This window comes from Myxine glutinosa, chromosome 13 (genome assembly GCF_964187855.1).
Source record: "Myxine glutinosa chromosome 13, kmMyxGlut1.1, whole genome shotgun sequence".
NCBI lineage: Eukaryota > Metazoa > Chordata > Myxini > Myxiniformes > Myxinidae > Myxine > Myxine glutinosa.
Genome location: NC_136273.1, coordinates 37,958,849 through 37,972,120, shown reverse-complemented (window position 1 = coordinate 37,972,120; position 13,272 = coordinate 37,958,849). Strand labels below are relative to the sequence as shown.

Sequence of the window (13,272 nt, the reverse complement as noted above, 5' to 3'; positions counted from 1 at the left end):
CATTTCCTACATGACGTTTTGCCAATTGTCAATTCCTCAAAACCTCTTGGTGTACAACATTTCTGGTTTTCTTACTTGGTGCCAAGACATAAAGATTGCTTGGTTTTCCAACCCTCGAGCAGCCCACGTACAGCTGGCCATGGGAAGTACCCGGCATTGACGGACGGGGGAAGGGAGGAGAGGGGGAAGGGGAGGGGAGGGGAACGGGGGGGGGGGGGGCGGGGAGGAGAGGGTGGGGAGGGGAGAAGAGGGGGAGAGGGGAGAAGAGGGGGGGAGGGGAGAAGAGGGGGGAGGGGGAGGGGGAGGAGGAGAGAAGAGAAGAGGGGGGGCTGGGGAGGGGGAGGGATGGGAGGGGGAGGGGGAGGGGGAGGGGCAAGGGGGAGGGGAGGGCAAGGGGGAGGGGAGGGGGGGGGGGGAGGGGGAGGGGCAAGGGGGAGGGGAGGGGGGTGGGGGAGGGGAGAAGGGGAGGGGGTAGGGTGGAGGGGAGGGGTATGGTGGAGGGGAGGGGGGTGGGGGAGGGGAGAAGGGGAGGGGGTAGGGTGGAGGGGAGGGGGAGAGGGAGGGGGAGGGGAGGGGGGAGGGGAGGAGGGGGGAGGGGTAGGGGGAGGGGAGGGGGAGGGGGGAAAGGGAGGTGCATGGGGGGAAGGGAGGTGGAGGGGGGAGAGAGGGGGAGGGGAGGGGGAGTGGAGGGGGAGGGGGAAGGGAGAAAGGGGGAGTGGAGGGGGGAGGGGGGAGGGAGAAAGGGGGAGGGGAGGGGGGATGGAGAAAGGGGTGAGGTGCGGGGAGGGGGGAGGGGGAGGGGAGGGGGAGAGAGGGGAACGGGGGGGCGGGGAGGAGAGGGGGGAGGGGAGAAGAGGGGGAGAGGGGAGAAGAGGGGGGGAGGGAGAGGAGGGGGTGGGGGGGAGGAGGAGAGGAGAGAAGAGGGGGGGTGGGGAGAGGGAGGGATGGGAGGGGGAGGGGCAAGGGTGAGGGGATAAGGGGAGGGGTAGGGTGGAGGGGGAGGGGGGAGGGGAGGGGGTAGGGGTGAAAGGGAGGGGCATGGGGGAGGGAGGGGATGGGAGGGGAGTGGAGGGGGAGGGGGAGGGAGAAAGGGGGGAGGGGAGGGGGAGTGGGAGGGGAGGGGGAAGGGGGGATGGAGAAAGGGGGAGGGGAAGGGGGTGGGGAGGGGGAGGGGAGGGATGAGGGGAGGGGAGGGGGAGGGTGAGGGGTGGGGGGAGGAGGGGGAGGGGAAGGGGGAGGGGGAGGGGGAGGGGGAGGGGAGGGGAGGGGGAGGGTGAGGGGTGGGGGAGGAGGAGGGGGAGGGGAAAGGGGGAGGGGAGGGGGGGGAGGGGGAGAGGGGGGAGGGGAGGGGGAGGGGGGAGGGGGAGGAGGGAGGGGGAGGGGAAGGGGGGAGGGGAGGGGGAGGGGATGGGGAGGGAGGGGTAGGGGGGTGGAGGAAGGGGGAGGGGAAGGGGTGGGGGGAGGGGGGAGGGGGAGGGGGGTGGGAGGGGGGAGGGGGAGGGGGAGGGGAGAAGAGGGGGAGGGGAGGGGGAGGGGGAGGGGGAAGGGAGAAGAGAGGGGATGGGAGGGGAAGGGGAGGAGGAGAGGAGAGAAGAGGGGGGGATGGGGAGGGGGGAGGGGGAGGGGTAGGAGGGGGAGGGGAGGGGGAGGGGAGGGGAGGGGAGGGGGTAGGCAGGAAAGGAGTGTCATGGGGGGAGGGGAGGGGGGAGTGGAGGGGGAGGGGGGAGGGGAGGGGGAGGGGGAAGGGGGAGGAGAAGGTGGGGGAGGGAGAGGGAGGGGGGAGGGGAAGGGAGGAGGGGGAGGGGGGAGGGGAGGGGGAGTGGAGAAAGGGTTAGGGGGAGGGGGAGGGGAGGGGAGGGGGAGGAGGGGAGGGAGGGGGAGGGTGGAGGGGGAGGGGGAGGGAGAAGGGGGGTGGTGGGGAGGGGAGGGAGGGGGAGGGGGGGAGTGGAGGGGAGGGGGGGAGGGGAGTGGGAGGGGAGGGGGAGGGAGAAGGAGAGGGGGGAGGTGGAGGGGGAGGGGGGAGGTGGAGGGGGAGTCAAGTCGGAAGTCATTGTCGTCAATTGAATGTCGCATTTATTTTTTATTCCCTGTCAAATGGCATTGGTCCTGCATTCCGAACCCGGAAGTCGGAAGTCATTGTCGGCAAAGTTGAAAAATTAACGTTACGAAATACGCTGATGGCGTCATAATTTTAAAACCCGAAGGTTTTTTAAACATTTAAGGTGTGCTGTAGTTGCTCTGGGACGTACTGATTCCGAATATGAAGTTGAAAAATTAACGTTCCGAAATACGCTGATGACGTCATAATTTTAAAACGCGACGTTTTTTTTTTTAGTTGAGATTTTATTCGAATTCGAATTCCCTTAAATTTCAACTGTTGGAAACAATAATTATTTCAATTTCCAACAGTTGAAATAATTATTGTTTCCAACAGTTGAAATTTAATGGAATTCGAATTCGAATAAAATCTCAACTACCGTTTATTCGTTCTTGGCGCGAAAAAATGGCGCGCATTTTGTCATTATGTGCGACTTTACGTCACTCCCACGGCCGTGAAAACATTTGTTTTCCTTAAAAATATATTTAAAATAAATACAATAGTGTGGCGGACACAAAAGCCCACTGGCGTGGTGACATCATTCCACGCACCAAGTGGGCGGTGGCCACGCCCGAGGGGTAGGCGTGGCCTCATGATATACCCCGGGCGACCAGCCCGGAGGAGCACAGTGTTACAGTGTAGTCTTACAATAAAGACGTTTATATGTTACCGCTTGTCCGCTTCCTCCTTGCTCACAAGCAGCGCGCGTAACGCCGCGCTTTACTGGTGACCCTCGACGTTGGATCTGCCGGAGCGATCCTTCCACACGCGACGCCATCGCCATGGCCGCCTTCGTCAAACTTCCGGAATTTTGGGAGGCTCAGGCCGAAGTCTGGTTCGTCCAGGCCGAAGCCCAATTTCAGCTTCGGCACCTCACCGGCGATGACACGCGCTACTGCCACGTCGTCGCCTCCCTCGGGCCCGGCACGGCCGCTCGAGTTGTGTCCGTCCTTCGCCACCCACCGGACGGCCACAAGTACGAGGCACTCAAGCGGCTACTCCTAGCCACGTTCAGCCTCACGGACGACGCACGGGCCGACCGCCTCCTGGATCTCCCCGAGCTCGGTGAGACGCGCCCGTCGGTCCGAATGGACCATATGCTGTCACTGTTAGGCGACGAAGCCCCCGGTTCGCTATTCCGGGCGCTTTTCCGTCGCCAACTTCCAGCGCAGGTTCGCCTCGCGTTGGCCGGGACCGGGCTAACGGAACCCCGAGCATTGGCGGCCGAGGCGGACAAGTACTTCGCCGCTTCGGACACGCGGGCGAGCGTTGGCGTGGCCGTCACGGCCTTCGACGCTGCTGTTCCACAGCATCATCTTCTACAGCACGCTGAGTTTCAGCAGCATGCTGATACGCACCTCGTGAACGCCGCCACGCCCCGCCCACCGCCGCGGCGAAAACCGCCACCGCGGGGAAACCCGTCGACTCCACCGGCCTGGCGGAGCCAGCCGCGCTCCTCCAGCTCCACCACCTGGTGCTGGTTCCACGCCAAGTTCGGCCACGAAGCTCGGCGGTGTCATCCGCCGTGCTCCTTCAACGGGTCGGGAAACGCCCGGGCCGGCGCTCAATTGTGGCGATGAGCGCCGGCCGTTCGAGCAGCCTGCTGTTCATAACGGACACCTTCTCCGGGCGCCGTTACCTGTGCGACACGGGAGCACAGGTGAGTGTCATTCCCGCCGGCACGTCAGACAAGCACGCCGCGGGTGGGGGCCCCGCGCTGCTTGCCGCGAACGGGACGCCCATCCGTACGTACGGAAAACGCTGCCTCTCTCTGCGGTTTGGAGGGCAGGTTTTCCGATGGACGTTCGTCACCGCCGACGTGCCCATGGCACTGCTTGGCGCGGACTTCCTGTGCGCTAATGGGCTCCTGGTCGACGTCAAGCGCAGACGGCTTGTCCAGGCCGAGACGTTCAGCTCGCTCGCATGTGCGTTGCCCAGCTCAACGAGCGGCTTGCCAAGCGGCTTGCCGAACGATTCGGTTCCGGCCACGTTGGTCTGTACGCTTCCGGCAGCGGACGCATTCACCCGCCTCCTCGCCGGCTTCCCGGCCCTCACGCGGCCCACCTTCTCGGCGGGGGCCGTCAAGCACGGGGTGGCCCATCACATCCCCACCGTCGGGCCACCGGTCTACGCCCGGGCACGCCGCCTCGAGCCGACAAAGCTGGCGGTGGCAAAAGCGGAGTTCGCTACCCTGGAGCGACTCGGCATCGTTCGGCGCTCAGAGAGCGCTTGGGCGTCGCCGCTGCACATCGTGCCGAAGCCCGGCGGGGGATGGCGACCGTGCGGGGACTATCGCCGTCTCAATGACGCCACGACTCCCGACCGCTACCCCGTCCCCCACATTCAGGACTTTTCCGCCCGTTTGGCGGGCAGGTCCTTCTTCTCGAAGGTGGACCTCATACGCGGCTACCATCAGGTCCCCGTCAGGCCGGAGGACGTCCCGAAGACGGCGGTCATCACGCCATTCGGACTCTTCGAGTTCCTGCGCATGCCCTTCGGTCTGAAGAATGCGGCTCAGGCGTTCCAGCGACTGATGGACAGCGTCCTGCGCGACTTGGATTTTGTCTACGTCTACCTGGACGATATCCTCGTCGCCAGCGCGTCCCGCGAAGAGCACCTACGCCACCTCCGCACGCTCTTCGAACGCCTGGGCCAGCATGGCCTGATTGTGAACCCCGCAAAGTGCCGGTTCGGCGCCGCCACAATCGATTTTCTGGGGCACCGTGTCACCAGGCACGGAGCCGTCCCCCTGCCGGCCAAGGTGGAGGCGGTGAAGGGGTTTCCGCGCCCCCGCACGATCAGAGGGCTGCAGGAGTTCCTGGGCATGGTGAACTTTTACCATCGGTTCCTGCCCCGTATCGCCCAGCTCCTGCGCCCCCTGCACGAAGCTCTCCGAGGTAAGCCGGGCAAAGGCGATGTTACCTGGACCGAGCAGATGGACACGGCGTTCACGGGCGCGAAGCTCGCCTTGGCTAACGCCACCATGCTCGCGCACCCGGCGCCCGATGCACCGATCGCCCTCACCACCGATGCCTCGGACTACGCGGTGGGCGCGGTGCACGAGCAATGGGTGCGTGGAGCTTGGCAACCGCTGGCGTTCTTTAGCCGGCAGCTTCGCCCGCCCGAACGCCGTTACAGTACCTTCGACCGCGAGTTGCTCGGACTTCACTTGGCGGTCAGGCACTTCCGCCATCTGCTCGAGGGCCGGGCGTTCACTGCCTTCGTCGACCACAAGCCGCTGATCTTCGCGATGGGCAAGGTCACCGAGCCGTGGTCGGCCCGGCAGCAGCGTCACCTCTCGGCCGTGTCCGAGTACACGACGGACATCCAGCACGTCGCGGGGAAGGACAACCCGGTGGCGGATTGCCTTTCCCGGGCCGTCGCCCACGCAGTCCACCTCGGCATCGACTATGCCCGGATGGCAGCGGACCAGGCCGCTGACCCCGACGTCCAGGCCTTGCGGACCGCCGTCACGGGCCTCCGCGTCACCGAGGTGCCGTTCGACGGCGCGGGCGCGGCCCTCTTGTGCGACGTCTCCCTCGGGCGTCCTCGCCCCATTGTGCCCGCGGGCTGGCAGCGCCAGGTGTTTGACGCCATCCACGGCCTGTCCCACCCGGGCGCGAGGGCCTCCCAAAGGCTGATCGCCGACAAGTTCGTCTGGCATGGCCTCCGGAAGGCCGTCCGCGGCTGGGCCAGGACATGCCTCGCGTGCCAGCGCGCCAAGGTGCACCGGCACACCCAGGCCCCGTTGGCCCCGTTCACGGTGCCGGAACGCCGGTTTGACCACGTCCACGTGGACCTGGTGGGACCTCTGCCCCCCTCGCGGGGTTTCACCCACGTCCTCACCATGGTGGACCGCACCACCCGGTGGCCGGAGGCCGTGCCCTTGGCGTCGACAACGGCGGCCGATGTCGCGCAGGCTTTCATCGCCACCTGGGTCGCCCGCTTCGGCGCCCCCTCAGACATCTCATCCGACCGCGGCCCCCAGTTCACCTCAGAGCTCTGGGGGGCGGTTGCGCAGGGGCTCGGGGTCCGGCTGCACCGAACCACGGCCTACCACCCCCAGGCTAACGGCCTGTGTGAGCGATTTCACCGCTCATTGAAGGCCGCGCTCCGGGCCACCCTCCGCGACGGCGGCTGGGTCGACAGGCTCCCCTGGGTCCTGCTGGGCCTCCGGACGGCGCCCAAGGAGGACCTGCGCGCATCCGCGGCGGAGTTGGTCTTCGGGCAACCGCTGCGGGTGCCGGGCGAGTTCCTCCCCGACTCCACGGCACCATGGTCCGCGGCACAGCAGCGCTCCGCTCTGCAAGAGACCGCCCAGAGGTTCGCCCCGGTGCCAACGGCATGCCACGGGCACCCACCGACGCACGTCGCCCCGGAGCTTCGCACGGCGGAGTACGTCTTCGTCCGCCACGATGCCCATCGGACACCACTGCGGCCCTCGTACGACGGGCCTTTCCGCGTGCTGGAGACCGGGGCGAAGCACTTCACCCTGGACATCGGCGGTACTCCTGACCGCGTTTCGGTAGACCGCCTCAAGCCGGCCCACCTCGATGTGGACCATCCACCGCCAGTGGCCCGACCCCCACGTCGGGGCCGCCCTCCTGCGGGCGGACCCCCGGCACCGCCCAGCCCCGCCGCCACGCCGCCCCCCGGTCCTGCACCCATCCCAGGAGCAGCCAGGGGCATCCCACCTGGCATCCCTGCACCCCGGACGCCGCCGATCGCCAGGGGGCGCTTCGGCCGGGTCATTCGTCTGCCCCGCAAACTGGCCCTCCAGGTGCGCGGGAATTCTGGGGGGGCGCGTGTGGCGGACACAAAAGCCCACTGGCGTGGTGACATCATTCCACGCACCAAGTGGGCGGTGGCCACGCCCGAGGGGTAGGCGTGGCCTCATGATATACCCCGGGCGACCAGCCCGGAGGAGCACAGTGTTACAGTGTAGTCTTACAATAAAGACGTTTATATGTTACCGCTTGTCCGCTTCCTCCTTGCTCACAAGCAGCGCGCGTAACGCCGCGCTTTAATAGTACATAAATTAACAATAAAAGAAGCTAAAAAACAATTTAAAATACAGTAAAAAGCACATTAAAAATATATAAATATGTACGTACGCGCAACCGCGGGATCGGAAAGGGGCAAGAGCGCCGCCACAAACTACACCATGGAATTGCAGCTGGCGCGGTTTTTTAAACCATTGTTATTAAAATAAAAAGTCGCCTATAACCACCAGGATTTTATGCTGATTCCGAATCTGTGTCTAAAATTTTCTCCGATGTGTAGTTCTTGAGTTATAAGCGGACATCCAGACAGACACACACACACACACACACATACACACACACACAGACACTCCTCCTTTATATATAGAGATATATATATATATATATATATATATATATAATTATATATACAGTATATATATATATATATATATATATATATATATATATATATATATATATATATATATATATATATATACTGTATATATATATATATATATATATATACTGTATATATATATATATATATATATATACTGTATATATATATATATATATATATATATATATATATATATATATATATATATATATATATATATATATATATATATGTATTGTATTGTATTGTATTGTGTTGAAGTGAAGAAGAAGAAGGTGATACACTTCAACATCTGCCGTGAACTAGGTGAGTGAATTCTCGCTGAAACGTCAGGTCTACCGACTTGCAAGTCCAGCTTTTTCAATTATAAACTTTTACTGATTTAATTTGACTGGATGAATCATAACAACCTGCATAGATTTATTCAATAAACCTATCCATGGGGAACAGGAAATGGTTGAATGCTCACAGAAGGTAACACCTTCCTCATCTCAAAATCTGCAAGAAACTAACTCACAAATATCAGCCAGTAACATGCTTACCAACACAAACGATGTACCACTACCTAACACAACAACGAGACCAACAGGCAGAACAGACGGGATGTAATTGAGGATGCTACAGAGCAATAGACCATGTACTACTAAACAAGGCCATACAAGAAAACTGCAAGGCGACAAGGCTTTCATCTGCAGCTCAAATGACTACTGCTCTCTACTCTGGGCTGGCTCCCCTGCCTCACATCTTGCTCAGCTTGACACCAGGGAAACCAAGGCCTTCAAGATCATTGGAATCTCTCGCGATGAAGCTGGGTTTATGGGCCTATCACTTCGCCATCGCTGACCAGTCAATGGTCTCCCTATCTTCTTCCACCTCATTTCTGGTCTTGCACCATCTGCCCTCTCCGTGTTTTGTCCCACACAACGTTTATGCAGGACTCACGAGATCCACAATCAATTCCCTCCTTGTGTGGCTGCCTAAATCCAGAACGATTGCTCACCTCTATTCATTTATTCCTCTTTTTGCCACATGTGGAATCACCTTCCACACTCTTCAATCCCATTCTTTCCTCTAGGTCTTCAAGACAGCTGTTCACCACAATCTCAAGTCATTCACCATCCAAACCCATGATTTTTCTCCACCCGACAAACTACCCCCACCCCTCCAAATTTTTTGGTTATGTATCCGTATTGTCCACCCCTTGTGTTCTCCCCTAACACTCATCATTACCCACATCCCTTCTTTGTCTGTCTCCTTCGACTTTCTCCCTCCATGCTGCTGTTGGCGTTTCCCCTTTCTCCTGCTGTTCCCTTTGCTATGTTGTGTCCTGATCTGTTCTGTGTCCTAGCCCAGACCAGAAAATCCTTTTAAAATGTCCCCAGCCTGGATAGACTATAAAAGCATTTTGATAGCATCCCACATTCATGGATGATAAAATACATGTAAATGTACAATATCAATCCACAAATAATCAAAGTGATTGAGAAAGCAATGAATCAATGGAATATCACACTAATACTGCAGCACTCAGAATGAAAGATTGGAATACCAGGAGTGAAGATACTATGTGGGAACTTCCAGGGTGACAACCTTTCCCTCCTCTTCCTTTGCCTAGCTCTGGATCCACTAAGTAACCTCATTAATGAGCAAGGACACAGATACACCCTAACATCCAATAAAATAATGTCCAAAGAAAGAAGGAATGTGACATGTCTAGGGCCCTTGGATGATGTAAAACTCTTTGCACTGAATGATGAAAAATTGGTAGAACAACTGAAATTTGTGAAACGGTATGCTGACGACATTCAATTGGAATTTGGCCTGGATAAGTGTGCCAAGTGCATATTCGTACAAGGAAAACCAACAAAAATGGATAACATAAAAATCGAGCTAAATACAACAACACAGGAGCTAGACAAGAAAGCATCATACAAATACCTCAGGGTAGAAGAGGGCCATCAAATATGTTACAAACAAATGCGCAAAGCAATTACCAAAGAATACCTGTGTCGAATGAGGCTGATCCTGAAAACATACCTTTTACCAAGGAACAAAATCAAAGCCATAAACCGACTCGCAATACCAATATTCCAGGACGGCTGTGGAATAATAAACTGGCTGCAATCAGAAATCAATAAGCTGGATATCAAAACAAGGAAACCCCTCACCTTCTACACAAATAAAATCAAATGTTTTACAAAAATCAAGGCATCCTGACAATGTACCTCCCAATTGTTGAAGTTTCAGTAAGGGCTATCGATTCATGGACAAGTTGTTACGTTTTATTGTTCTCAAAGTATTGTTCTGAGGGCTCTTTTCCGGATCATCAATGAGCCCAGGATAGCCTCCAACTGCAGATCGTTTGTAGTAATATTCCCAGGGATGGTTTTTAAGATCATCATGAGGTTCCTATTCATCATTCCCGTTGCTCTAATTATCATTGGTACAATTTCGGCGCTCTTCAACTTCCAGGATCTTTTCACTTCATTCTTGCAATCCTAGTATCAGGTTATTTTCTTAAACTTTGTATTGTTTAGGCAAAAATTGCTGGGTGCTGACACCTCAATTAGCAATGCCTTCTTTTCTTTTTTGTGCCTATAAGGCCGAGAAAAATATATTTCCGGTCTCTGGTCAGCGTGCGCATCAACAATTTTTTTGGTTTTTTAAATTTCCAACGGTACCTACAACAGCGCGCCTGTTTTTGCCGGGCCGGCGCGCTATTTCAGGAAATACGTGTCTGTGAGGGTCGCCATTGGTATCGACGTTCGCACACGGTTCTCCCCTACAAAACTACGTTTAGATTGTCCAAATCCAACCAGCCGTTCCAAAGATAGTTTTGTGTGCCGTGACATCATGAATCCAATCGGCTGGATATTGTCATTTATTGAAACGAAGACGTTCTTTCTCGGGTTCGTGTGAAGCAACAAGAAGGCCTAGAGAGCTGCGGGTGGTCTCGTTAGTTAGGCCTGGATCCTAACTCGTTTGTCATGAAGTTGTAAGTGTCTGTGATAATCTGGTGGACTGGGAGAAGAGATTGTGGGAGACCATCGGCCTGTTAGACCACTTGCGCATGCGCAGTGTTGACGCGATCAACGCATTGGAATGTTTAACGGTACGGCGAGGCGATCTCGAGATCGAAATGGCAGTCTATCATATGCTTGAAGAACTTCATGATTTTCAGAATAAATACATTTTTAAATAACTTAAGCTTGTGTTCATTATTTACAAAAAAGGCCTACAGGTCCCATTGGCTGTCTTTAATTTCTCTTTGGATGGCGCCATGGCAGATGAGGAGGACCGCAAGGCATTAGGACACAAAAAACACCTCTATATGTGCAATCCATGCTTTTCAAAAAAAAGAAAAAGAAAAAAAAACCGCATCGCCGCATCAATTCTGGAACTTTGGTCTGACCAGAGACCAGCAATATATTTTTTTCGGCCTAATATCCGGTCGCAATGCTTTGTTTTCTACATTCACACTCGATGGGATCATCAGGTCCTTGTTTTCATCAGATCATACTACTTCCTTGTTTTCTGTGATTAGTTTTGGTTCACGTTTCCATGATTTTTCTGAAACTGGGATACTGACATTTTTGCAGATGTGCCAATAGACTACTCTACACTTGTAAGTTGCCCTACAGAGCAACACGGGATTCTCAATGGGGTAGAGATGGAGGAGGCAAAAATGCAAATGGTGTCTTTTGTCATCGAGGTCAGCAAGTTTGGAGCAACAATTCACATTTGCTGCCACATCTGATGCAATTTAAATGCTCTAATGGTGGCAAGATGCTCAATAAAAAACCGTTTGTTCGATATGTGTAGCTTTTTGATGCCTTGGGTATGTAATAAAAATTTATGTTTGTGTCAAATCCAGTGACCAATTGCAAATTAATAGTAGGATATCTTGTTGTGCCTTTGTGTGTACAGCTGCTCTGACATGAGTTTTTACATCCTGATTAGGTGGCTCATACTTTCTGTTGCTACGTTGCAGAACCTACACTTGTCCGATTGACTTGTTCCCGCTATTTTATTGAAGCCATTGGTGTAAAGTCCGTGGTCTTCGACATTTATTATGATTCGTTCTCCATCCCAGTTGAGCTGACCTCGTCTTCGCCATTCCAATGAACATTTGTCCACTCGAAATCTGTTCAACTCTTTAAAAAAAAAAAAAAAAAACTTCCTGCTCTTTTATCGTTTGCCCATTGTCGGTGTAAATGTTTTAATATTTCCTTTTATATTTTTCTTTTGTCTTTTTTTTGCAATTGTTTGGGCTGTATTTGGTATTGTTTCAGTTTCTTGTCTGACATCTTCCATTCGCACCTGTCTTTGGAAATTATTTTGCTAGGTGAGTTAGGGATACCTTCTCTGGTTTGCCTTCGTGTTTGCATACAAATTGGAGTCAGTAGTCTGTTTACTTTTCACGTACTAAGCCAATCTGACAGATGTCATTCTGTGCACTTGGTTGAGCTCCATCAGACCGCTTCCTCCTCCTCATCTTAGCAGGTACATTCTCGGGATGCATTGATTTTTGTAAAACATTTTGTGAATGGTGAGAAGTTTCCTTGTTTTGATGTATATTTTATTGTTTTCCACTTGTGGCCAGTTTTTTATTTTTCAGCTTTACGTGAATGCTTATTGCGAGTTGGTTTATGGCATCAATTTTGTTCCTTGGAGTTCCATCTTTTGAAACCCGCATATGGAGATAACAAAGACACATTTCAATACTTTTGGAGGTTGTCAAAAAGGTAGGCCCCACTCCCAAACTAGCATTTTTACATACACTGGCTACCTATGGTGGACTAACCTTCCACTAATGATGTGAGCAGAGTGACGTTGGCTGCTTTTCTCCGTCCAGCCGGTAGGTTGAGACCCAGTCGGTCCAGCTTTTCCCTCAGGCAGCGTCCTCCGTTCTTTGACTTGGCCCTGCCATGCATAATGAATGAAGCTCTATTCACAACCTTGATTCTTACATTTGTCTATGTTTGCTGCACCACCCTCCGAATTTGAGGACCAACGTGTTATGTACAGACAGTTTGAGCGAACTTTCCCAGCATCATCGAGCACTTTTGTTTAGTTTATGTAAACACATCACTATGGCAAATATCTTTTCACTCCATGTAAGACTTTCTTTTTGTAATATATATCATCATATAAGACTTCCCTTTTGCAAATGGTACAACATCTGACATCTGAACCTACCTTCTAAGAATTCCCCCGAGAAGTGAAGCATTGAGGCATTCAGGAGGTGATAATCGACGCTTTACCTCCGCGATAGTCACTTTGTACTTGGATGTGGAGCTGAGGAGTGAAAGTCGCCCAGGGACCGAACAGAACAAATCTGAGGGGTTCACTTGCACCACAGATCCTGCACCGACAGAATGACACACTTTAACATTCCTGTGGAATATGCGCTCACAACCTTCTCCCTAAGTTCTAGTTAGTATAAGCGTTATAACCAGTTAAGCAGTGAGTATAACCCCTAAGCAGGGTTGCGGGAGCGGATCGGACCCATGCACACTTTGTGAAAACAAATGGGGAGGGGATATATAGTGGATTTCAGTACTCATGATGTAGTGCATGGGCGCCATATTGGTTAGCAAGCTGAACATGAGAAAAGAAGGTAAACAAGAACTATCCCTTTTTGAGCGAGGGGGTGCAAAGGATTAAGATGAGGGATCAGAAATAGCAATACTTGAGAGTAAAGGAACAAAAACAAAGCACGTGTGGTCATAACTCAGAGGCAGAAGCAGGAAGCCGGCTATAACTAAGCCACAGACGAGGAGGCC

General features: G+C 54.2%; 2 protein-coding genes across 2 annotated transcripts in view; both read right to left on the bottom strand.

Annotated features, from left to right (window-relative positions):
• The window catches only part of LOC144888663 (uncharacterized), an 864,061-nt gene that overhangs the window by 737,947 nt on the left and 112,842 nt on the right, over nucleotides 1-13,272 (bottom strand). The gene's annotated exons all lie outside the window — the stretch shown is intronic.
• Nucleotides 1-13,272, bottom strand: part of LOC137438856 (transcription factor AP-2-delta-like) — a 76,088-nt gene that overhangs the window by 29,075 nt on the left and 33,741 nt on the right. The window contains exons 4-5 of the mRNA XM_078767703.1: nucleotides 12,686-12,851; nucleotides 12,291-12,409 (exon numbers count right to left, since the gene is read on the bottom strand). Coding sequence (XP_078623829.1) covers nucleotides 12,291-12,409; nucleotides 12,686-12,851 — 285 coding nt within the window. The remainder of the gene's footprint in view (nucleotides 1-12,290; nucleotides 12,410-12,685; nucleotides 12,852-13,272) is intronic.